General features: G+C 42.1%; 3 protein-coding genes across 5 annotated transcripts in view; 2 read left to right on the top strand and 1 right to left on the bottom strand.

Annotated features, from left to right (window-relative positions):
* The window catches only part of LOC131688993 (cytokine receptor-like), an 860,358-nt gene that overhangs the window by 20,068 nt on the left and 813,501 nt on the right, over positions 1–26,789 (top strand). The gene's annotated exons all lie outside the window — the stretch shown is intronic.
* LOC131688992 (uncharacterized protein K02A2.6-like) lies at positions 10,391–15,730 on the top strand. The gene has a single exon (XM_058973705.1). The coding sequence runs from the start codon at positions 10,889–10,891 to the stop codon at positions 14,492–14,494; it is 3,606 nt and encodes a 1,201-aa protein (XP_058829688.1). The 5' UTR covers positions 10,391–10,888; the 3' UTR covers positions 14,495–15,730.
* LOC131687755 (uncharacterized) lies at positions 20,177–24,081 on the bottom strand. Its single transcript, XM_058971847.1, has 3 exons — positions 23,999–24,081; positions 20,284–21,399; positions 20,177–20,183 (listed from the first exon to the last, which is right to left on the bottom strand). Exons 1-3 carry the CDS (start codon positions 24,079–24,081, stop codon positions 20,177–20,179), a joined length of 1,206 nt encoding a protein of 401 aa, XP_058827830.1.

Consider the following 26,789-nt stretch of genomic DNA (forward strand, 5'->3'; position numbering starts at 1 on the left):
CTCAGGCAAACGATATTGCTGGCTACGAGCCCTTTACGAGGGAGTACAGGGTGTACATTCCAGCTAGCAGGGTTGAAGTCAGTGGGGTCGTTTCCGATTCGAGTTTGAATTGCGAGGACCTGCTAAAATATGGGACTGGCTGTTTCAAAGACCCCATGCTTAAGCCAGTGAAGATACTGGAATGCAAACGTTTGCATTCAGCATCAGTCGCAGCTGACGGCAAGAAAATATACGTCAACTCAGACTCTTATCGGGTGACCTTCGCCGGCTCTGCCCTGCCCAATTACCTCCTCTTTGACAAGGTTCGTCTACCTGTTCGCCTCTGTGTGCCGCGGGTCATGAACTGTACTAATTGCAAACAATTGGGACACACAGCCTCCCACTGTAGCAATAAAGCCCGCTGTGGGAAATGCGGTGGGAATCATACGGATGATTCTTGTGGTAGAGATGTCGAAAAGTGTCTCTACTGTGGGGGAAAACCACATGATCTCCCTTCATGTCCCGCGTACAAACAGCGCGAGGAAAATCTTAAGCGTTCCCTTCAGGGACGCTCTAAGCGATCTTTTGCAGAAATGCTTAAGATAGCTACGCCACCTGTCTCTACGAACATCTTTACCAACTTGTCTACTGACGAAGGCGACTGTGATGAACCCCAGGAGGGAACATCTTCTGCTGTGCCTAGAAGTAGTAGAAAAAGGAAGAACATTTCCTCTTCCAAGCTTCGTCGTAAAGGCCAGAAGGTGTCTCTTCATGGTCCCCCTAAAATAACTACTCAAGGAAGTACTGGTGCAAAACCGAAGCAAGTCGCTCCCGGTCTCAGTAACCTGAGCTCAGAAAAGGAGTTCCCAGCACTTCCAGGAACATCAAAAACCCCAAGTGTCCCCAGATATCAGCCAGAGAAAGAAAACAGTGCTGGTTTAATAAATTTCTCTGACATTGTGGACCGTATTCTTACAGCGTTAAACATTTCTGACCCCCTTAAAAGTATCTTGATAAGCTTTCTCCCCGCAGTAAAAACATGTTTGATGCAGTTCACTGCGAAATGGCCCCTTCTTTCAGTGATTGTATCCTTCGATGGCTAATTCATCGAACGAGGTCAAGGATTTAATCACTGTTCTACAGTGGAATTGCAGAAGCATTATCCCGAAAATCGATTCGTTTAAATTTTAATTTGAAATGCGATGCATTTGCCCTATGCGAGACATGGCTCACTTCAGAAATAACCCTACACTTCCACGATTTTAATATTATTCGCTTGGATCGAGAAGACTCTTACGGAGGAGTACTTTTGGGGATCAAAAAGTGCTATTCTTTCAATCGGATCGACCTCCTCTCGACACCAGGCATTGAAGTTGTCGCTTGCCAAACCAGAATTAAAGCCAAAGACCTTTGCATTGCTTCCACCTACATCCCCCCTAGAGCCTCAGTTAGCCACCGACGGCTTTGCAATATTGCGGAACTCCTCCCCGCACCGAGGCTAGTTTTAGGTGACTTCAACTCCCACGGCACGGCAAGGGGTTGCCTTCATGACGATAATCGATCTACCCTACTCCATGAGCTTTGCGACAACTTCAATATGACTATTTTGAATACGGGTGAAATGACACGGATTCCTGCCCCTCCAGCGCGACCGAGCGCCTTAGATCTGTCCCTCTGCTCGACATCGCTGCGGTTAGATTGCATGTGGAAGGTATTCTCTGATCCCCACGGCAGCGACCATCTGTCAATCGTAATTAATATTGCTAACGGTTCAGGGCCACCGAATACAATCAATGTTTCGTATGACCTCACACGAAATATTGATTGGAAGAGCTACGCGTCCGCGATATCCGACAAAATCGAGTACACTCAAGAGCTTCCTCCGGAGGAAGAGTACGGGTTCCTGGCTGGCTTGATTCTCGATACCGCGATTCAAGCTCAGACTAAACGCGTACCAGACGCGAATTCACGCGGGCGTCCTCCCAATCCATGGTGGGACAAAGAGTGCTCAGACGTGTACGCGGAGAAGGCCGCCGCGTATAAGACCTTCCGGGACGACGGGCTGCCAGCTAGCTACCGACAGTACGCGATGGCGGAAACGCGCATGAAGAGTTTGATAAAAGCCAAAAAACGTAGCTACTGGCGCCGGTTCGTCGACGGACTAACGAGAGAAACATCGATGAGCACTCTTTGGAGTACGGCCCGGCGCTTACGAAACCGAAACAGTACTAATGAGAGCGTGGAATATACAAACCGTTGGATATTCGATTTTGCCAAGAAGGTTTGTCCGGATTCCGCCCCGGCACAGAAGATCTACCGCGCCGCGTCCCCTCACAATAACGCGAACGAAACACCGTTTTCGATGAGTTCTCACTTGCTCTCTTATCATGTAACAATAAAGCCCCAGGGCCAGACAGAATCAAATTCAACTTGTTAAAGAATCTGCCAGACTCTGCCAAGAGACGCTTGTTGAATTTATTTAATAAGTTTCTTGAGGGTAATATTGTCCCTCATGACTGGAGGCAAGTGAGGGTCATCGCTATTCAAAAACCAGGAAAACCAGCCTCCGACCACAACTCGTATCGACCGATTGCGATGCTGTCCTGTATCCGAAAGTTGTTCAAGAAAATGATCTTGTTTCGCCTCGATAATTGGGTTGAAGCAAATGGCTTACTGTCAGATACACAATTTGGTTTCCGCAAAGGCAAAGGGACGAACGATTGTCTTGCGTTGCTCTCAACAGAAATTCAAATGGCTTATGCTAGCAAAGAGCAGATGGCATCAGTTTTCCTAGATATAAAGGGGGCTTTTGATTCAGTTTCTATCAAAATTCTTTCTGAGAAGCTGCACCAGCATGGTCTTTCACCGACTCTAAACAACTTTTTGCTAAACCTGCTGTCTGAAAAACATATGCATTTTTCGCATGGTGATTTATCGACATCACGAATTAGCTACATGGGTCTTCCCCAGGGCTCATGTCTAAGCCCCCTTCTCTATAACTTTTACGTTAATGACATTGACGAATGTCTTGTCAATTCCTGCACGCTAAGGCAGCTTGCAGATGACGGCGTGGTCTCTATTACAGGTCCCAAAGCCGTCGATCTGCAAGGACCATTGCAAGATACCTTGGACAATTTGTCTGCTTGGGCCCTCCAGCTAGGTATCGAGTTCTCCACGGAGAAAACTGAGCTAGTCGTATTTTCAAGGAAGCGTGAACCAGCGCAACTACAGCTTCAATTAATGGGTCAAACTATTGCTCAGGTTTCAACTTTCAAATATCTCGGGGTCTGGTTCGACTCTAAAGGAACCTGGGGATGTCACATTAGGTATCTGAAACAGAAGTGCCAGCAAAGGATCAACTTTCTCCGTACAATAACCGGAACATGGTGGGGTGCCCATCCAGGAGACCTGATCAGGCTGTACCAAACAACAATATTGTCGGTGATGGAGTACGGGAGTTTCTGTTTCCGCTCCGCTGCGAACATACATTTCATCAAACTAGAGCGAATCCAATATTGTTGCTTGCGTATTGCTTTGGATTGCATGCACTCGACACATACGATGAGTTTAGAAGTGCTGGCGGGCGTCCTTCCGCTGAAAAATCGATTTTGGGAACTCTCATATCGATTGCTCATCCGATGCGATATCTTGAACCCGTTAGTAATTGCAAATTTCGAAAGGCTTGTCGAGCTCAATTCTCAAACCCGATTTATGTCCTTGTACTTCGATTACATGGCACAAAATATCAATCCTTCTTCATACTATCCCAACCGTGTCAATCTCTTTCATGCTTCTGATGCAATTGTATTCTTCGACACATCCATGAAAGACGAGATTCGTGGAATCCCGGATCTAATACATCCGCAAGTGATCCCAAGCATCTTTCATAGTAAATTTCGAGAAGTCGACTGCAACAAGATGTTTTACACCGACGGGTCAAGCCTCGACGGCTCCACTGGCTTCGGTATATTCAATCAAAGCCTCACCGCCTCATTCAAACTCAATGATCCTGCTTCAGTTTACGTCGCAGAACTTGCTGCTATTCAGTATACCCTTGGGATCATTGATACTTTGCCCACCGATCATTACTTTATTGTCTCGGATAGCCTCAGCTCAATCGAGGCTCTCCGTTCAATGAAACCTAGAAAGCACATTCCATATTTTCTGGGGAAAATCTGGGAGCGCCTGCGTGCTTTGTCTGTAAGATCGTACAAGATTACCTTAGTTTGGGTTCCCTCGCATTGCTCCATTCCAGGCAATGAAGAAGCGGACTCTTTAGCTAAGGCGGGCGCTTTGCAAGGTGACATATATGAAAGACCAATTAGCTTCAGCGAATTTTTCAGTATTACTCATCAGAGAACCCTCGAAAGTTGGCAAACTTCATGGAGCAATGGTGAACTGGGAAGGTGGCTACATTCGATAATCCCTAAGGTATCGACGAAACCTTGGTTCAGGGGGATGGATGTGAGTCGGGATTTCATTCGCGTGATGTCTCGGCTCATGTCCAATCACTACACGCTGGACGCACATCTCCGGCGTATTGGGCTCGTGGATAGCGGTATCTGCGCTTGTGGCAACGGTTATCACGAGATCGAACATGTTGTCTGGGCATGCGCCGAGTACTGTTCTGCCAGATCTCAACTATTCGATTCCCTTCGGGCCCGAGGAAGATCACCCAATGTCCCAGTTCGAGATGTACTAGCAAGCCGCGATATTCTCTACATGTCCCTTATATACACGTTCCTCAAAACCATCAATATCCAAATTTAAATGCCCCTACCTTTTCTCTTATCATTCCCAGAAGTGCCCTCTTCCACCTACCGTACCCCAACGATGGTTTGATACGCCTACAAGACGAGACAAAACATCTGTCGAATGAACCAACAACACGAGATCTACAGTACAACATAAATTAATAATAAATTTCTCCTACAATCTCCCTTCTAAAAATCATAAAGTGAATTACTATAAAAAGAACACACAAAATGACCCGTCCCCCAAATCTTACGAATTTTATATTATACCCTCTTTTATATGTATAAGTTAGCTGTAAAGTTTTTTTTTTTAGTTTCATTATATAAAACAAAATAATATTGAAATGTGTAACCCCCTAGTTTTAAGAAAATCAAAATGTAAAACAATGAAAAAATGGCACCTTTAAGCTAACGCATACGTGCCTTATCAAATAAACAAATTGAAAAAAAGGCCATTGAAATCAATCAATATTTCGTATGACCTCACACGAAATATCGATTGGAAGAGCTATGCTACCGCGATATCCGACAACATCGAATCTACCCAAGAACTTCCTCCGGAGGAAGAGTACAGCTTTTTGGCTGGCTTGATTCTTGACAGCGCGAATCAAGCTCAGACTAAGCCAGTACCCGGCGCGAACATACAAAAACGCTCTCCTAATCCGTGGTGGGACAAAGAGTGCTCAGACGTGTACGCGGAGAAGGCCGCCACGTATAAGACCTTCCGGGACGACGGGTTACCCGCTAGCTATCGACAATGTGCGACGTTAGAAACGCGAATGAAGAGTTTGATGAAAGCCAAGAAACGTAGTTACTGGCGCCGGTTCGTTGACGGACTAACGAGAGAACCATCGATGAGCACTCTTTGGGGCACGGCCCGGCGTTTGCGAAACCGAAACAGTACTAACGAGAGTGCAGAATATTCAAACCGTTGGATATTCGATTTCGCCAAGAAGGTTTGTCCGGATTCCGCCCCGGCACAGAAGATTTACCGCGCCGCGTCCCCTCACGATAGCGCGAACGAAACACCTTTTTCGATGGTGGAGTTCTCACTTGCTCTCTTGTCGTGTAACAATAATGCTCCAGGGCCAGACAGAATCAAATTCAACTTGTTGAAGAATCTGCCAGACTCTGCCAAGAGACGCTTGTTGAACTTATTTAATAAGTTTCTCGAGGCTAACATTGTCCCACTCGATTGGAGACAAGTGAAGGTCATCGCCATCCAAAAACCAGGAAAACCAGCCTCCGACCACAATTCGTACCGTCCGATCGCAATGCTATCCTGTATCCGGAAGTTGTTCGAGAAAATGATCCTATCCCGCCTCGACAATTGGGTCGAAGCAAATGGCTTACTGTCAGATACACAATTTGGCTTTCGCAAAGGCAAAGGGACGAACGATTGTCTTGCGTTGCTCTCAACAGAAATTCAAATGGCCTATGCTAGCAAAGAGCAGATGGCATCAGTGTTCCTAGATATTAAGGGGGTTTTTGATTCAGTTTCGATCAACATTCTTTCAGAGAAGCTGCACCAGCATGGTCTTTCAGCGACTTTAAACAACTTTTTACTAAACTTGTTGTCGGAAAAGCACATGCATTTTTCGCATGGTGACTTATCGACATCACGATTTAGCTACATGGGCCTTCCCCAGGGCTCATGTCTAAGCCCCCTGTTATACAATTTCTACGTCAACGACATTGATGAATGTCTTGACAATTCCTGCACGTTAAGGCCACTTGCAGACGATGGCGTGGTGTCTGTTACGGGACCCAAAGCTGTCGATCTACAAGGACCATTACAGAATACCTTGGACAATTTGTCTGCTTGGGCTATTAAGCTGGGTATCGAATTCTCCACGGAGAAAACTGAGCTAGTTGTATTTTCAAGGAAGCGTGAACCAGCACAACTACAGCTTCTATTAATGGGTCAAACTATCGCTCAGGTCTTCACAGTAAAATATCTAGGGGTCTGGTTCGACTCGAAAGGTACTTGGGGATGCCATATTCGGTATCTGAAACAGAAATGCCAGCAAAGGATCAACTTTCTCCGTATAATAACCGGAACATGGTGGGGTGCCCACCCAGGAGACCTAATTAGGTTGTATCAAACAACGATACTGTCGGTAATAGAATACGGATGCTTCTGCTTTCGCTCCGCCGCGAACATACATTTCATCAAACTCGAAAGAATTCAGTATCGTTGTTTGCGTATCGCCTTAGGGTGCATGCAGTCGACCCATACGATGAGTCTCGAAGTGCTGTCGGGCGTTCTCCCGTTGAAAAATCGATTTTGGGAACTCTCATATCGATTGCTCATTCGATGCGATATCTTGAACCCGGTCGTGATTGAAAATTTTAAAAGGCTTGTTGAGCTCAATTCTCAGACCCGTTTCATGTCCCAAAATGTAAAACAATGAAAAAATGGCACCTTTAAGCTAACGCATACGTGCCTTATCAAATAAACAAATTGAAAAAAAAGGCCATTGAAATCAATCAATATTTCGTATGACCTCACACGAAATATCGATTGGAAGAGCTATGCTGCCGCGATATCCGACAACATCGAATCTACCCAAGAACTTCCTCCGGAGAGTACAGCTTTTTGGCTGGCTTGATTCTTGACAGCGCGAATCAAGCTCAGACTAAGCCAGTACCCGGCGCGAACATACAAAAACGCTCTCCTAATCCGTGGTGGGACAAAGAGTGCTCAGACGTGTACGCGGAGAAGGCCGCCGCGTATAAGACCTTCCGGGACGACGGGTTACCCGCTAGCTATCGACAATATGCGACGTTAGAAACGCGAATGAAGAGTTTGATGAAAGCCAAGAAACGTAGTTACTGGCGCCGGTTCGTTGACGGACTAACGAGAGAACCATCGATGAGCACTCTTTGGGGCACGGCCCGGCGTTTGCGAAACCGAAACAGTACTAACGAGAGTGCAGAATATTCAAACCGTTGGATATTCGATTTCGCCAAGAAGGTTTGTCCGGATTCCGCCCCGGCAAAGAAGATTTACCGCGCCGCGTCCCCTCACGATAGCGCGAACGAAACACCTTTTTCGATGGTGGAGTTCTCACTTGCTCTCTTGTCGTGTAACAATAAAGCTCCAGGGCCAGACAGAATCAAATTCAACTTGTTGAAGAATCTGCCAGACTCTGCCAAGAGACGCTTGTTGAACTTATTTAATAAGTTTCTCGAGGCTAACATTGTCCCACTCGATTGGAGACAAGTGAAGGTCATCGCCATCCAAAAACCAGGAAAACCAGCCTCCGACCACAATTCGTACCGTCCGATCGCAATGCTATCCTGTATCCGGAAGTTGTTCGAGAAAATGATCCTATCCCGCCTCGACAATTGGGTCGAAGCAAATGGCTTACTGTCAGATACACAATTTGGCTTTCGCAAAGGCAAAGGGACGAACGATTGTCTTGCGTTGCTCTCAACAGAAATTCAAATGGCCTATGCTAGCAAAGAGCAGATGGCATCAGTGTTCCTAGATATTAAGGGGGTTTTTGATTCAGTTTCGATCAACATTCTTTCAGAGAAGCTGCACCAGCATGGTCTTTCAGCGACTTTAAACAACTTTTTACTAAACTTGTTGTCGGAAAAGCACATGCATTTTTCGCATGGTGACTTATCGACATCACGATTTAGCTACATGGGCCTTCCCCAGGGCTCATGTCTAAGCCCCCTGTTATACAATTTCTACGTCAACGACATTGATGAATGTCTTGACAATTCCTGCACGTTAAGGCCACTTGCAGACGATGGCGTGGTGTCTGTTACGGGACCCAAAGCTGTCGATCTACAAGGACCATTACAGAATACCTTGGACAATTTGTCTGCTTGGGCTATTAAGCTGGGTATCGAATTCTCCACGGAGAAAACTGAGCTAGTTGTATTTTCAAGGAAGCGTGAACCAGCACAACTACAGCTTCTATTAATGGGTCAAACTATCGCTCAGGTCTTCACAGTAAAATATCTAGGGGTCTGGTTCGACTCGAAAGGTACTTGGGGATGCCATATTCGGTATCTGAAACAGAAATGCTAGCAAAGGATCAACTTTCTCCGTATAATAACCGGAACATGGTGGGGTGCCCACCCAGGAGACCTAATTAGGTTGTATCAAACAACGATACTGTCGGTAATAGAATACGGATGCTTCTGCTTTCGCTCCGCCGCGAACATACATTTCATCAAACTCGAAAGAATTCAGTATCGTTGTTTGCGTATCGCCTTAGGGTGCATGCAGTCGACCCATACGATGAGTCTCGAAGTGCTGTCGGGCGTTCTCCCGTTGAAAAATCGATTTTGGTAACTCTCATATCGATTGCTCATTCGATGCGATATCTTGAACCCGGTCGTGATTGAAAATTTCGAAAGGCTTGTTGAGCTCAATTCTCAGACCCGTTTCATGTCCCTGTACTTTGACTACATGGCGCAGAATATTGACCCTTCTTCTTACAATCCCAACCGTGTGCATTTCATAAATACTTCTGAATCTACTGTTTTCTTCGACACATCCATGAAAGACGAGATTGGTGGAATTCCGGACCACATACGCTCACAAGTGGTTCCAAACATTTTTTATAATAAATTCCGAGAAGTCGACTGTTCTAAGATGTTTTATACTGACGTATCAAACCTCATAAAATCAACAAATAATGTATTTAACCGAAGTTTGCCTCACTTTTGCTGCAAAGCTTCACTCATCTCACAACAAACAGACAAACGATCATTGCAAAAAAATCGGCAGTGTATTATCATTCACCATAGATCGTGGCGACTGTTACGTTTGCTTAACTTATAGCACTAGCTTGAGCAGAGATAGAATATACCCTAACGTATGCGGAATAAAATTTGGACAAAATTCAAAAGGCAATTTTTTTGTAGAAAACTGTTGAGGACAACCCTATCGCGGTGCATTAATTAGTACCCCGTTCAGCGCTAGGCTCTAACTCGGCAGCATAGTTGTCAATGTGTGATGCCTGATAAGCGCATCAATGAAATGTTTTTGTGGTTGTCAGTTTCAGTTTGTTTACGTCCTGTATAAAGTTGTACCGTGCTTTTAATGTGTTCGATAAAATATAGTTTGTTTTGTTATCGTTCGCGTTTTATTCCCCTGATATAGAGACGATCCGTAAGCAAGTGTCGGGGACCTACACGGTACAAAAGTGGCGACGAGAATTCGCGAGTGTGGGTAGTTTTTATTCGCCGATAAACAAAACTAACCCAACATTTCGTCACCCGCGCGGAAGAAAAGAAAGTGGAGTGCGATGGCTGATGACGGTAGTGAGTTGAACGGACAAAATGGTGTTGACCCCCCAGGACTGTTAAATCAACGGCAGCAGTTGAATCAGCAGATTAGTCCCGCGCCAGCGGCCCACCAGCAGCAGCAATTTTTCGCTCCCGTTGTGACTATACATCAGCAGCAGCAGCCGTTCATTCCCGTTTCTGCAGCTCAGCAGCAGCTGTTTACAAACATTCCGCCCCACCAATCGCAACCCCAGGTCAGTAATGATATACTCATGCAAATAATGCAGATGATGCAACAGACGATTGCTCAAAGCCAACAGCACTTTGCTCAAAGCCAGCTCCAACACCAACAGCTTATGGTATAGCTGGTACAGCGGCAGCAACAGTCTGACGAGCAGCAACAACAGTTTTTTGTACTATTGCATCATCAATAAACGTGCAAGTACCACCGAACCCGGAACAGATCCTTGACTCTTTGGCAAGCAATATCAAGGAATTCCGGTACGAGATCGAGAGTGCATGAGAGGTACGTAAGCTTCATTTTACCAAAGTTTCCCAAGCATTTTAGTTTCGCACAGACAGTTGACAAGCTCAAGAGCTTGTTTGGAGCGAAAGAGTCGGTTATCAGTCGTCGATACCGATGTCTGCAAATCGCGAAGAATCCTACTGAGGATCATGTGGCGTTCGCGTGTAGGGTAAACAAGGCTTGCGTAGAATTTGAACTGGGAAAGCTCACGGAAGAACAGTTCAAATGCTTAGTATACGTGTGTTGTCTAAAATCGGAGAATGACGTCGAGATTCGTACCCGTCTCCTTACAAAAATTGAGGACAATGACGACGTTACATTGGAGCAGCTCTCCGAGGAATGTCAGCGTCTGTACAACCTCAAACACGACAGTGCGATGATAGAGTCTGCGGCACCATACAACCAAGTGCAAGCGATACAGAAGTTTGGTGGGAAGCGATTAGGCGAGCGTGACCGAGAGTCACCACAACTGTCTTCGAGTGCTACCGGAAGGAAGCCAAGTTATCCTTGTTGGCTTTGCGGTGCATTACATTTTGTCCGAGACTGTAGTTACGACAACCATAAGTGCTCCGATTGCGGCCAAGTCGGACATCGTGAAGGATACTGCGACAGTGCAAAGTCTCGGAAACCTGGAAGTAGACGTAAGAAGCGAGACATCTCAGCCAAAGTGGTGGTGGTCGACGTATGTAGCGTGGATCAGCGACGCAGATTTGTATCTGTTGCCCTATCTGGAACGGATATTCGACTGCAACTTGACACTGCATCGGACATCACCGTCATCAGCAGGGAGAGTTGGCAGAAACTCGGTAGTCCTGCGCTTTTACCAGCAACAGTCAAAGCGAAGACAGCATCTGGTAACATTTTGTCACTCGATGGGGAATTCGAGTGTGACGTCACAATCGGAGAAAGTACACGACGTGATCTGATCCGTGTTACCGAGAAACAACTACATCTGCTCGGCTCCGATTTGGTCGAGAGTTTCAACCTTTGGTCCGTGCCCATGGACACCTTCTGTTGTCACGTGTCAGGCTCTCCTGCGGCACCCGCTGCACTACAGTCGATTTTCCCAAACGTGTTCACCGATCAGCTCGGTTTGTGCAGCAAAACTAAAGTGAAGTTGGAACTGAAAAAAAGTGTTCGACCCGTCTTCTGCCCTAAGCGCCCGGTTGCGTACGCGATGTATGATGCCGTTGACCAGGAACTCGATCGACTGGAAAATTTGAATATCATCACCCCAGTCGAATATTCGGAGTGGGCTGCTCCGATCGTTGTCGTCCGTAAAGCCAATGGATCCATTCTAATTTGTGGAGACTATTCCACGGGGCTTAATGCTGCGCTCCAACCAAATCAGTATCCACTTCCCCTACCGGACGATATCTTCACCAAGCTGACTAACTGTAAGGTGTTCAGCCAGTTCGATTTGTCCGACGCTTTCTTGCAGGTGGAAGTCGACGAACAGTACCGTAAGTTGCTAACCATCAATACGCATCGTGGCCTCTACTCCTACAACCGCCTCCCGCCGGGTGTGAAGATCGCACCAGGTGCCTTCCAGCAGCTCATCGATACAATGCTAGCCGGCCTGCAGTGCACGTGTGGCTACCTCGATGACGTCATCGTCGGCGGAAAAACTGAAGAAGACCACGATCGCAATTTGCGGGCTGTTCTAAAACGAATTCAGGATTTCGGGTTCACCATTCGAGTCGATAAATGCACCTTCCGCAAGCAGCAAGTGCAGTACGTGGGTCATATTGTCGACAGTCGCGGACTACGTCCAGATCCTGCCAAAATCGAAGTGATATCCAAGCTGCCGCCTCCAACCGATATATCCGGTGTACGATCATTTTTGGGGGCTATCAACTACTACGGCAAGTTTGTTCCCAATATGTGCAAGTTACGATATCCGCTGGACAACCTTCTCAAGGACGATGCGAAGTTCCAGTGGACTGATGAGTGCCAGAGAGCGTTCGAGCACTTCAAACAAATACTCTCCTCGGATCTACTTCTCACACATTATGGTCCGAAGCGGGAGATCATTGTCTCTGCCGACGCTTCTTCCGTTGGGCTCGGGGCAACGATTAGCCACAAGTTCCCCGACGGCACAATCAAAGTCGTCCAACATGCTTCCAGAGCACTCACAAAAGCTGAACAAGGCTACAGCCAACCGGATCGTGAAGGTTTAGCTATCGTCTTCGCCGTCACAAAGTTTCACAAAATGCTCTTCGGACGGCACTTTCGTTTGAAAACCGACCACCAGCCTCTGCTCCGTATCTTTGGTTCTAAAAAGGGAATACCGGTCTACACAGCCAACTGCCTCCAACGATTTGCGCTCAATCTACTGCTCTACGATTTTGACATCGAGTACGTGCCCACCCACAAGTTCGGTGACGCAGACTTACTCTCGAGGTTGATCAACCAGCACGTCAAACCCGATGAGGACTATATCATCGCTAGCATCAACCTGGAAGAGGACCTCAGGTCGGTAGTATCTCATACAGTTAAAGTTTTGCCTCTCAATTTCAGAGCCGTCGCACAAAGCACCCAAGCAGACCCACTGCTCCGAAAAGTCAACCATCACATTCAGCACAGTTGGCCGCAATCTGAACATTCAGAATCCGACATCCAGCGATTCCAAGCCAGACAGGAATCACTCTCCGTGGTAGATGCGTGCATCATGTTTGCCGAACGGCTCGTCATCTCGTCGCTCCATCGCAAGCGATGCCTCGAACAGCTCCATTGTGGCCATCCTGGTATGCAGCGTATGAAGGCCCTCGCTCGAAGCTACGTGTATTGGCCCAGTTTGGATGCTGACATCGTCAACTTCGTCAAGGCATGCCAACACTGTGCGGCCGTAGCCAGGTCACCTCCTCACTCTTCACCGGTGCCGTGGCCCAAGCAGATCGCTCCGTGGCAGCGCGTCCACGTGGATTATGCTGGTCCAATCGAAGGCGAATATTACCTGATCGCCGTCGACTCCTTCTCCAAGTGGCCAGAAATCATCCAAACGTCCCGTATAACCTCGGCGGCAACCATCAGCATTCTCGGTAGGTTGTTTGCTCGGTTGGGTATGCCTGTTACACTAGTCAGCGACAACGGAACCCAATTCACGAGCGCTGAATTCGCAGATTTCTGCGCCTCAAACGGCATCGAACACCTCACAACTGCTCCGTTTCATCCACAATCAAATGGCCAAGCTGAACGATTTTTTGACACGTTCAAAAGGGCTGTTACAAAAATTCGAGAGGGGAGAGGATCGATACAGCAAGCGATAGACATATTCCTGTTAACGTACCGAAGTACACCCAACCGGGCACTGCCAGACCAAAAGTCGCCGTCCGAGGTCATGTTTGGTCGCAAAATACGCACCTGTCTCGAGCTGCTACGTCCCCCAACGGTACGAACTCCAGTGGCACCGTCAGACGACCACACAAAACCGAGGTTCTTCAGCCGGAACGATTCGGTTTACGCTAAGCTTTATGGCCGTAACGGTTGGAAGTGGGCTCCTGGAACAATAATCGAAAAAATAGGAGACGTGATGTATAACGTATGGGTCGATGATCGCCGAATGCTGCGTTCCCATATCAACCAACTCCGGAGTCGCCTAGCTGTTGACTCGATACCAAAGCAACCTGTCAATCAAGCCACCTCTCGTCAGTATTCGTTACCGCTCGACATCCTGTTGGGTGCCTGGAATCTACCAAATCAATCTTCTGGCACGCCAGCACCGTCCCTTGTTGCGAGCGGATCTGAATTATCACCTGTCTCCAGTCCCGAGCATACCTTGCTAGGTTCAGCGCCGGCGCTTGCGTCGTCTACACCACAGCAGGAAGTCTCGGCTTTCCCATCAACGTCATCGACATCAACAACATCAACATCAACCGAATTCGAATCCGCCATCGAAGTCGAATCCGTGGTAAATCTACCTAGACGTTCTTCACGAACCCGAAGACCGCCGAATAGGTTTAATCCGTATCACCTTTATTAAGAGGGGAGATGTTGAGGACAACCCTATCGCGGTGCATTAATTAGTACCCCGTTCAGCGCTAGGCTCTAACTCGGCAGCATAGCTGTCAATGTGTGATGCCCGATAAGCGCATCAATGAAATGTTTTTGTGGTTGTCAGTTTCATTTTGTTTACGTCCTGTATAAAGTTGTACCGTGCTTTTAATGTGTTCGATAAAATATAGTTTGTTTTAATTGTTATCGTTCGCGTTTTATTCCCCTGATATAGAGACGATTCGTAAGCAAGTGTCGGGGAACTACACGGTACAAAAAAAAACATTTATTAAATGTTCTCTCTATATGAAAACATTTGTCAGCTTTTTAACTTAATGTAGAAAAAAATTTGAGCTCATTCGAGAAGCTTTACGACAGTTTGCAGGAACTTTTTGCAAAGGAGTCGAAAAAATTGATGTTGGCATATTTTTAATTTCTTTCTTAATTTTGATTATCATTTTTGTTAGTTTTATGTCGAAAATTATGAGCATTCACTCTCTGCTTCATATTATCCCAGAAAAACCTCATTTGGATGCAGTTATGGTACATTTGGAGGGATATCAGCCTTTTGTACAAAACATATACCAAAACTTTTTTTTGGCATAATAGATAAGTGCCAGATTGGGCGTTGGCCGCCATTTTGTTCACTTGGTATCTCCTAGTGGGTCGAAATTAGCACTGGATATTTGAAATACGTGTGTCTAGAGTATGACGTTTAGTATGGTGCTTTGCGCAGGGTTGCATTTTTGTTTTAATGCTGGAAGCGTTGTCCAAATTTCATTCCGCATACGTTAGTGTCCTTTTGACATTAAAAATGTCTTACTCCACTATTTGGGGCTAGGGGTCATTCTAAAATCTAAACTATCTCCCATGTAACGAAACTATGTAAGGTTTGCACGCTTATAACTCCGATATTACTAGATGGATTTTAATCATGCATACACCAACCGATTCAGAAACACCTAACTTAAATATTGGTAATAATTTAATATCTCCCCAATAAAAGTAGACTTTTGGAAATTGGTAAAATTAAAAAGTTCACGAAAAACGGGCAAAATACCATTCGTGAGGCAGATTTCTCAGACACAGCCGTCAAAAGAGGGCAGCTTAGTTGCTCAATGAAACACGAAAAGTCATAAATAGAAGCAACGCATGTCCGTTTAAATCAGTCGTTGCTCTTATCCCACACGAGCAACGTCGTCTCCGGGCGATGCAATAAGCGCTATCGATTTTCGGTAACGTTGGCATTTGCACACACTCGCACCTAAGTGACTAAACCATATACGGTTAGTTTATAAATAGAGGTGACGCGTACCCGTTTGAATCAGTTTTTGTTCTTATGTCGAACGGGTAAGATCATGGCTGCAGCGTCTGGGCACTACAATAAGCGGTAGACGCTATGCATTTTCGGCAGCGGTGGCCGTGTGCGGATTTGTCGGGTACCAGCATGGTGTCACAGAATGATTTGCAAAGTGGGTGGGCGGGGTGGTTTGGATTTAATTAAATACGGTGTGTGCTGCTTAAGGTTGCACAGAGAATGCGCAAAATTCGCAAACGAAAAAAGCAGTTTTTTTCCACACCGTATGTCAGATCTTCATAAAAATCAATCAGCAGTACTGTAACAACATTCTACATACGCTGATTGATTTTTATGAAGATCTGACATACGGTGTGGAAAAAACTGCTTTTTTCGTTTGCGAATTTTGCGCATTCTCTGTGCAACCTTAAGAGTGTTGCGTTTGAAAAAAATATATTTTTATGCATGCGTGTGCGTTGTAACTTGTTAATGTTTACGGCGCTTTGTAGCTGCGTAGGGTAAAGAGCCTATTGGTTTTCATGTTTCATATTTCGGTTATATGTTTTTTATCAGTAAGGCATCTGACAACGTGCTTCTGTAGTTATTGCACTGTTCAGCAGCGTAGTATTTTATATAGGAGAGTACACTCAGGTTTTTTACGCGGATTTTGAAATTTACGCGGTTTTCATTAACGCGTTTTTTTTTTTAAATTTACGCGGTTTTCATTTACACGGCCTCTATCCCCTGCGTGAAAAATCTGAGTGTAATTGCATCGGAAACAATCACATTCCCAGCAGAACTTTTTGTTTTCTAATTTCAAACACTTTTGTTTCGTACTGCACACAACGGAAAATTTTAAAACAGAACTTACCGTCCCAGCAGCAGTTGAAGCGGGTGTTCTTTTTCGATTCAAATTCAAGCCATGTCTTAAGCGTTACTGGACTTAAAATTGTTTTCCCAGTTTAACCAGTCAGAATATCTGTCCTACCCTATGTATTTAAAACACAGTTCTAATTGCGTTTTAAAGTATACAACAAATACGGTTGGGTATACTAATTTAAATTTTAAAATAAATCTGTTTTAAATTATGAAGCAAACCGCTGTACTGAAGATATAATTATGTCAGTCCTATTACCACATAAAACACCTATATAACATAAAATGCTGCAGAATTGGTTTAATAATACAATGTTTACACTACAGAGTTATAACACGTTTTAATAATTAGCAACAAGAAAAATGTCACCAAGATGGCATAAAAACCCGTTTTAACTGGTAGTGCGAACGTTGCATAACAATGTAATTTATCAAATAATTTCATTTTTCCACCACTAATCGATCAAGAAATACTTAAACTTAAGATTGTTTACTTAAGTTCATTAGTACATTATTGAAAATTTAAATGGAAAATGAAATTTCATATTTTATGGAGAATCTGTATATTTCCGTTGGCGGGCGTGGGTTTCCTCATCACAGCTCTCAATATGGAACTTTTCTTTTGAATATATTTTCTGGACAGACCAGCCTATTTTTACTAGATAGATCAGCCAAATAATGCCAATCACCTAGTGAGATACTTGATTAATTAATAGATTACCGTTAAAAGACCTTCAATAAATTATGTTTTAATGGGGAGGGTATATAGCAAATTGTAACATATGAAAACAGGCGAGTGAACAAGAACGTGTGTCGATATGTGTGATAGATAAAATTCATTTTCACGCTCTTGAAAAAAGCTATATTTTTAATGTCACCGTGGTCGTGTCCTGTACACAACCCTTTAATTTTTTTGTGTGCTTCTATTGCCAGATTGCATTAAAAATCGCTTTATTTATTTATTTGTTTGTATCTATTATATTCCAAGATGGAATTTTCATCTGACCTTTTCACTGCCGTTCAACGCATAATTGTCTTATGTATAGAGGGAATCTCATAGAACATGGGACGAATACGATCTTAACGGCAGTTTAGAGGGTACTTAATTTCTGAAATGACGAATTGGTGGTAAAAATCATAAGCAGGCAAATGAGAGACTAAAAAACTGTTTGTCTCAAATCACAAGTAAACTTACTAAAAACCGGTTTCTATGATTTGTTCGCAGACCTGTCTGTGTTCTCTTGTGATTATTCGACATTTTCTTGAATTATGCCCCTACTTTAAAGTTGTGAAAAAGTGCTGAATGATTTTGTATCAACAACACAATCATTATTAACCTTCCGGAAGTCGCGCAAATGGCCCACTGAACGAGCAACCCGGAAACGAGCTGGTGCGCTCAGACGATTTCGCTAGATTTTCAGAGCAGCGTGCACTCAGTGCACTAGCGTGACTTCCGGAAGGAAGGTTAAAAAGAAGAATACAAATCTAACCAGAACATAAAAAGCGGATTATTACTGCACAGAAGTGGTTAAAACCGCTTCTGCACGGGAACAAATCGTTTCCTCGAAACAGGAAAATTGACTCATGATTTCATGAGCATAGTATATTTTCTTGTTATGAAAATACACCATGAATAAAATGCATGATGCCATGAGCTATTTTTTCCGTAACGCTATCTAGGCGTTACTATTTTTCAGTTGACTTAAAATCATGAATCATACGTGCTGAAACCATGATTCGAGCTCCAGTTAACTGGAAATCTTGATCATGAGTTATGATTAATGATTCATGATTGAGGGTACAAACTATTTATGGTATTTCTCAACGACAACTAAATTAACGTATGACAATTTGATGAAAAAGATTATTTTATATTATAAAACATAAAAACGATAAAAAATGAATAATAGTATTGAAATGTTTAACAAGTATCCTTGTCAATTGATTGTAATAAATCACGTGTGCTTTTTGGCAACTCGATTATCGATGCAGTAATTTTGAATAGATATGTTTGGATAAACATCCACAAAGGTTTGCAATCGGGGGTGTACTGTAGGTGTAGCACATATGTTATATGCATACACATACATACAGCATGCAGTATGTTCTCTGCCAGGTACTCTGCTCCACCAAAAATAACAAACAGTCCTATGTTTGCCCTTGATGCCCCTACCGCAACAATTTGTGGTTGCAGACAAACGTTGCCAAACTTTTTTCGAAGGAATTCCAAACGTTCTTCAATTCGTTTTTGAATGTCACCTGCAGTCTATAAACGAAAAGAGAAAATAAGTTAAGCAAAGCAGCAAATGCTAGTAATAATTATATTGGAGCATAACTTAGGACATTAATTGCATAAAAGCTCTTTTTATTCAAAATTCCTTATATTGAAATATATTTGAACTATTTTTAATTAATTTCATTTTATTGTAAATTTAACACAGTATATAACTAATGCTAATTAGTAATTAATTAGTTTTGATTAGTATTGAAGGCGAATCGCAATTCGGCCGTCTGATAAATGATGTAGATGAGACGGAGAATGTGTGATGTCTTGAATGCTGCATCTGACGACGTCATAATCTTGTATATCTAGTACATATGCATCGAAGTGCTCATCAAACTCGTAGTTTTGATAAATGTGGCAAACAAAAGTTATTATATTATTACACTTAATTATATGGCGAACATTTCTAAAAAAGCGGTCTTGTGCCTTATCAATTAAAATTGTTCCGGGTTTAATTTTAGTTTTTCCTAGCATTACATAGTTGAGTACTTGAACAATTGCATTAACATCATCAGAAATTAATCCATGCGGAATGGGTATGCAATTCAGTTTGATGAAAATTCCAGTTCCTTCTTCTAATTGTAATGCTGCAAAATTCTGTTTATTTGTGAATACGTTATACGCCATCATGAATTGATCCTTAATAGCTAAAGTGAGTGCAATGTTTTTTCTCGATGCTGTAATTGCTGCAATTTTTTTAAAATATTTATGTTTCATTTCTGGAATAAACGTGGATGTAAACCGTATCGGACCCGTCCATTCGATAGCAAGAGGATAATGCGTTAGAAAATGAGCTTTGGGTTTAAGATGCTTGTCAAATAATGTTTTGTACTGATGTAAGGTGTAATTTACAAGATCTTTCAACTCTTTGATTTCTGGTGATGAAAACGATGGCTTCATGATACATGTGCTAATTTTGGTAACGTTGACTAGAAATATCCACTCTTGTTTAGCTGGCACTAAGTCGCCTATCATTAATGTAATATTGTCCACGAAACATTTCATTTGCCCTGCAGACATCTTAAACTTCGAGGATTCTAAATGCTCCGGCTTTATTTCTGGAGGAATATTTTTCCGCTGGTTGATATCATAATCGTACCGTTGGATTCGTTGATTTAGTATGTATAATGACAAATATCCTTTTGAAATAAAATGTAGAATACAGCAGGTCAAGGCATCATGAGCGAATCCTTCATAAAAGTCGTGCATACAATCTACGATCTTCAGGTCCGTAATATGAAAGTTAGGGATAGTGTTGAAAACTGATTTTGTTCGGATTCCTGTTTCTGAGAAGCTACCATTTTCAAGTGCTAAATTGTACGATTCCTCAGTGCGGTAGAGTGTAGGATCGTCTTCTGTGCATTTCCGAATGTTGTCAAGATGCATCGAGCAAATTCTGCATGGATAGTTTGCAACAAATGATTTACTGTAGTCCAAAAGAGAATTCAAACCCAAATTATCTCCTCGTAATCCTCCAAATAAAAAAAATATATTACAATCTTTGCCTTTTAAAGGTATTCTTACAGGTGTTTTCTCCAAATGTGTGATTTCTTGAATTAAAGTATGCAATACTTCTTCGTTCGAGTGGGATTTTTCTACCGCTGAATATACAAATTGGAGTAGGAACATGTTTTCGATTTTCCCATGGATGTGTCGTGGTAAACTGGGAAAATTTAAATAAAATCCAGTCAGCGCTTGTTTACCAGCTTTTGAGCCCAACGGATTATTGATTTCGAAAGAATCTGCGAAAATGAAATATGGAATACACACATCATCAGGTCTGTTTTCAACTTTTTGCTTCCAGAATTTGCCTTTAACAAAGTTGTCATTCACATCTTCTGATGAAGTAGTAAGCTTTTCATAACTGTTCAATAACGCTTCGATATTCGCCTCAACAGCAAAAAAATTGGTGAAAAGATTTTCTAATCCGATGTACACGTTGGATTTTGATTTTTCCACCATTTCTACACCATCTTCTAATTCCATGGGATTAAGTTCACTGGTTACATGATCAAGAATTGGCATTTTGAAATTACAATTCTCTTTCAAAAGTTTTACAAATTTATGTTCGGTATCTACCATATCGAATGCTTGAGTGACCTTCATTATGTGGTTTAAAACGTTGGCCTTTTCTGCATCTGGAATTGCTGGCTTAATTGCATCACAGACAATCGACATAAGTGGTTCTAACACCATTATTTTTAATGAAGAGATAATTTCAAAGACCATAGCACGGTTGTAATTGGGCAAACTATGCAAATATGTGGCGAATGCTATTCCTGTCTGCTGTATTGAAGTTAATGTATTGTCTTCAACATGATGCCTTAAATCCTTCCAGAAATCATTATCATTTTGCTCTAAAGTAGTAGTGCCATGTGACGTTGATAGCTGATCCAAATCGAATATGTCAGTACTTTTGCCGGGAGCATCAATAATTCTGGAAAATAAAACAATGATGGAAAATCTTTACATAAAGTATATCAGCTCGACGTGTTTGTAGTAATATAAACAAGGGTGGGAAAAAATAATTCGATCGGTTAAAACAAAATTATTGTTGTGATACCTGATATCTGAAGTCATTACAATGTTTGTTTGTGTAACGTGTATCTTTTTAGATCTCCAATCCTCTGGTTCGTTTTGAGAATGTTCTTTTTCCATGTGGCGTACAAAACTTCTACTGTTCGTATATTGTCTTCCACAATTTTCCTGGGCGCATTTGAATATGCTGTGCTGATTCAGATTGTGAGATCTGACATTTGATAAATGTTTCATTAATACTTTCGTTCCGGGAAATCTTCGATTGCAGAGGAAACATACTAGTTCTCTATGACTCATAATGGTCTATATTTGCGCTACATGAAAAACAAATATCGATTAGTTAGCTTCATGAATTTCATTAGAAAATACTGAAATGCACTTTTACGAAATTCAAACTTAACAATTTGTTGACATAACACCGCAATTAACATACTATTGCAGTTTACAGGGTTTAAATTATCTGAAAAACAAAGTAAACTAATTTTATAAATAATTTACAAAAAAATAATTCAAATAAAAAAAGTACTTACTTCTTAGTTTATGGGAAAAGAATTGACAATATAATACATTAACAACAAAATACCTTTTTTCTACTTTAGCAGTCACATTGTTTGAATGAACAAATTAACAAAATTGCAAGACATTGACTGAAATAAGTCCGATTAACATACGGAAATATATTTATAGTTTTTGTATCCCATATATTTAGACGCACTCCAGGCATGATATACGTTTATAGTTATATTTTCGTGTAAATAAAAGAAGCATCTTTCCCGAACTTGCGATTATTGCTAAGGTATTCCACTATAATAATAAGCATTATTCGTGTTTCGATAAATTCAACACTTTGCAATATCAATAGGAGTGAGTTTTGGAATTAAAAATATGATACAACGATATTGCGTGCATCAGTACTAAAGAACCTCTGACAGACAATTGCTTTAAGATGGTTATTGCATTACACCTGGACAGTGGTGCATCGAGGAGACCGAGAGGGCCTATAGGCCTTTGTATGTTTTGTGTTTTTTCATACTCTGCACCAGCCCTAACTAACGATCAACCACAAGCCTGTGCGCGCTGGTATGGTCGATTGGCGGGTCGACGTGGATTGACTTATGCTGTGGGCCGTGTTTCCATACATTGTTCCACAGTTTAATGGTAGTGATAGTGGACATGACTCGCATTGTAGATCATTGTGTGTAGATTTATCGGTTGACTTGGTCATTGTTTCACATGCTAATTAAATAAATGTAAAAGTAGAAACCTATTAGTGGTCGTTTTGTAATAATTGTAGTTTTTAGTGCTAGTGTACAATGGTTATGTGCTGGTCGTATATCTATCTGTGCATGTGTTCGTCAGAGTATTTGTGACAGCTGATTCAGGGAATGGATGCAGAAATGGCGTATGTGATAAAATATTGGGTCCAATTTGTGCATTAGATACAATTCACTCGGGAAGATCGGATTGGATAAATTAAGGTACAATTAATTTACCGACGCACGTGAATTATCCATTCCCGGTCAGCATAACATGATAAAATTCTAACAAAATGTAATTGTCGTTAATTTTATACAAACATCATTTGCTGGCATTTGGACGAGTTCAAGTAGTTTGATTGCATGTTACATGTCTTCTTTTTTTTACACCATTAGTCTGTTTTTGTTATACTTCTATTAGTTTGCTTTTCCTCTACTCATTCTTACCAAAAATAATGTCTGATTTTTGCACTTCTAATTAATCTTTTTGCATATTTTTTCCGTATTAGGCATGTTATGTTTCCTTCTATAGATATTAAAATAGATTCATACTAACACTCACTAACACAATCAATTGCACATTATCTCATATACACTCACAATCTTTCCCATTTTAAACGTACAAAAACTTGTGGCCTTTGCGATAACACAAACCTGGTCACAAACGCGCACATGCATGCAGCTGCAATCATCCACACATACTTACGCCCGCGGTCTTGCAAACAGTAAAACACCTAGGTAATTACGTGAACGTTTTAGCACCTATAAATTCACAAGCTCGGTCTCAAGCATTTACCCACTGCTTACGCGATCATGAATCGGTCGCGTCCGGAAGACTCTTTTCTCGGTCCTAGGAGCCTAGACTCATGCCTTCAGTTGGACCAATCAAAAACTGACATTTTCACTAGATAACACGTTCCATGGCATCAGATTCACGGTCCGCGCGATCATTCAAGAACATACGCGAATATGAAATAGCCACACAGTTATAAAATCGAATTTATATACGCGAAGTCACATACGTGCTGGCACACTTGACAAACACATGAACAAACAAACGCTTGAGCCTTTCGATAATCCACGCACACCTACCCTCGCGATACTTGATAACAACACGGGATAAAGTGAACTATTTAGCACATATAAATTGATATCATATAATCATGTATTTTCATATCCAACCTTTTGGAGATATATATATTCTGAACAGCCCACAGCAGTGCTGTTCAATTCACTCTTTACATCACTTCCTGCAGAGCAATTATTCGTCCAGCATACATCAATTCCTTAAACATACCCCAACCCATATCCTGATCCTCTCCCATGGCGCTTTTCTGGTCTGCATGGACCATTCAGCCATTACCCCTGGCTTTGGACTGACTAGCGCTCTCATTGCTCCACCAATCGCTGCAAAATGAAAATGAAATAATAGCAAATATTCAGACATGCCAAATTGCGTTGTTAATAGATTGTAATTTGCATCCTCAGTCAGTAAAGATAACAACATCACACCGAAACAACCGTCGCTGTGCACAATAAGAAATATTAGGTTTGTTTCAGTACCAGGAGAAACTGGAAGTACTCCGGAGCAAACAGGGAGAAAATCGTTCCTGTACTATCTTCTTCTCTTTTTTCTTCTTGTGGTTGCAAACCGGAGTGAAAAGGAGCAAGAATTTTTTGCTCCAGAGCAACAGGGAGTAACTTCTATGTACTGGAACAAACCTATTGTTCATTTTGTAATACGTTGGCAGCCCGTACTGCCATAATCGCATATCTAGGGTTGCCACCTCTGGAGATACTTTGACCCGGAGATTTTCACTGACCTGGAGAGTGGTGAATTTTGAGTGGAACTAGGCAGAAATTGAAATCAAAGCGATTGCTCGATATTTTAGAGCACTTTAATCGCTTTTTATTACTACGTTAAAGTAAAGCTGTAAATGTTCACGTTTGAGAACGGTTTTGTCGGTTTAATCTGGTGTAGTAGTTCACTACCGCTATACGTATAACAGTCCCATGTGCTATGGAATTTCCTATGCACATGGGACAATTATGCGTAGAGCGGCAGTTCGCTCTCCTCCATAACTAACAGGAAAAGGAGAGCAAAGGAGGCAAGGGCTGCGGCATCACATGGGAAGCACTATGTGGTGTCGATTATTCATCACCAGAGGTCGCAACAAAGGGGCAAAACTCACCTCCCTAGCCAACAGTTAAAGGTCGCAGCAGGAGTAGCAACAACACCGGAATAACTCATTTGATGTTGACCTAGTCAGTTGGATTAGAACAAATTTGTCATAGTAGTTTTAAATATTATGTAAAGAATCAAATTTCCACCAAATCCGGAGAAATTGATGTAAAACCCGGAGGCCCGGAGATCGTCCTCGAAATCCGGAGTCTGCGGGTCAAACCCGGAGGGGTGGCAAGCCTACGCATATCAGTCTCATGCTCCATGGAGTTCTCTATCCGCATGGGACTAACTTGCCATTATATGCAGCATAGTTCTATAACCCAGTAAGGGCATGTTCAGGAGCGTTTTATTTTGTATAGGAGTTTCAAAGTAGAACTGGAACTGAAACATTCACATCCCCAGCAGTAGATACAGAACACTAGATTAGGATTGTCGCTGGCATCAGTGGTTGGACCATCATTGTTTTGATTCCGGGATATACCTGTCAAATGGGCCAAATAAAAAAAAGCAAAAAAAATAATCCTCTATCGTTGTTTCATAGCGACTAATCATTTTTGTTTCTTTTAGCCAGCAAAACAATGGCCATTCCTGGTTGATGTATTTTCACTAATTAGAATGTACAAATTGTCTAAATCTATACTGAATTTTAATCAATTTTCATTTCCTTGTGCGGTAAATACAAACTCTTCCATTTCATAACAATAACAGTCGAAAATGTACACCGAGAAAATTCGTTATATTGAATATATTGATTTCACACATATTTTTTTGCAACTTGTAGTAGCACATAAAAATTATCTGTCACGCATAGATATCATGTGAAAACTAATGAAATTTTAATAGTATGCCACATAGAAATTTGTTTCATAGCAGATATCACGTAATTTTTCTGCTTGCCTCTCGTTTATTCTGCTGTAAATTTTATGCATTGGACGTTTTCGATCTTGAATGTATAAAAATCACAGCAGAAAAAACGAGACTGAATTGAAGAAAGACAAACTCTGCATTTTACTAATTCGAAGTTCAACTAAACGGTTTGTGGTTACAAGCAGGCCATATTTTTCTGCGTGTACCAAAAGTGCGGACCAAAGACTTTTACTAGAGAGACTTTCGATAACTTGACAGATATATACCGAAAGCAAAACAAACATGTTCCGAGGCAAAAACAATGGGAACACCAGCGACAATCCTTATCTAGTGTTCTGTATCTATTTCCCCAGCAGAGCGTTTTGTTTTATAATTTCGAACAGTTTTGTTTCAAAATTTAAAACTGTTATACGACTCCGTTCTATTTGTTGCTGATTTTAAAACGTTTAGAACTGTGTTTTACGTACACGAAAAGTTTTCAGCACAGACACTTAGACCCGATAGACTGGGGGAAAAATAAATTTGAATGCAGAGTAACGCTGAAGGAATGGCGAGACATGATTTTTAAACTGAATAGAACATCCGCTACAACTGCTGCTGGGGACAGCAAGTTCTAGTTTTAAAATTTTCAGTTTTATATAATAGAACTGTCAAAATTATGAATCTAGAACTGAAACACTCCTGAACATGCTCTAAGACTGCACTGTGTATAGAGCCAACGGGACATTGCAAGATGACGTCATATGAGTAAAAATACTCGAAAAAATGACAGTTCAGCGAGCTTGTTTACATGGTGTTAGAATTCGAACCGAGTTTCTTGTACTGGGTGACACCAAAAATTTTCTAAGTCCATGTAATCAAGCTCTCTGAGTTGTCAGAAAAGTCAGGTACATTTTCATGTAATGCTCAATAATCGCAAGTAGATAGGAAATCCAATAGAGCATAAGGAAAAGATGAAGGGCAGAACAGATGGATAGGTTT

The sequence above is a fragment of the Topomyia yanbarensis genome, chromosome 3 (assembly GCF_030247195.1).
Source record: "Topomyia yanbarensis strain Yona2022 chromosome 3, ASM3024719v1, whole genome shotgun sequence".
Lineage (NCBI taxonomy): Eukaryota > Metazoa > Arthropoda > Insecta > Diptera > Culicidae > Topomyia > Topomyia yanbarensis.

What these genes read in the sequence shown, in the direction of transcription:
- LOC131688992 (XM_058973705.1), top strand. Translation starts at nt 10,889, where the DNA reads ATGATAGAGTCTGCGGCACCATACAACCAAGTGCAAGCGATACAGAAG.
- LOC131687755 (XM_058971847.1), bottom strand. Translation starts at nt 24,081, where the DNA reads ATGGGAGAGGATCAGGATATGGGTTGGGGTATGTTTAAGGAATTGATG. An exon ending in ATTGCTCTGCAGGAAGTGAT is followed by an intron (nt 21,400 to 23,998) that starts GTAAAGAGTGAA and finishes TTTATTTTCCAG; the next exon opens with AATTATTGATGCTCCCGGCA.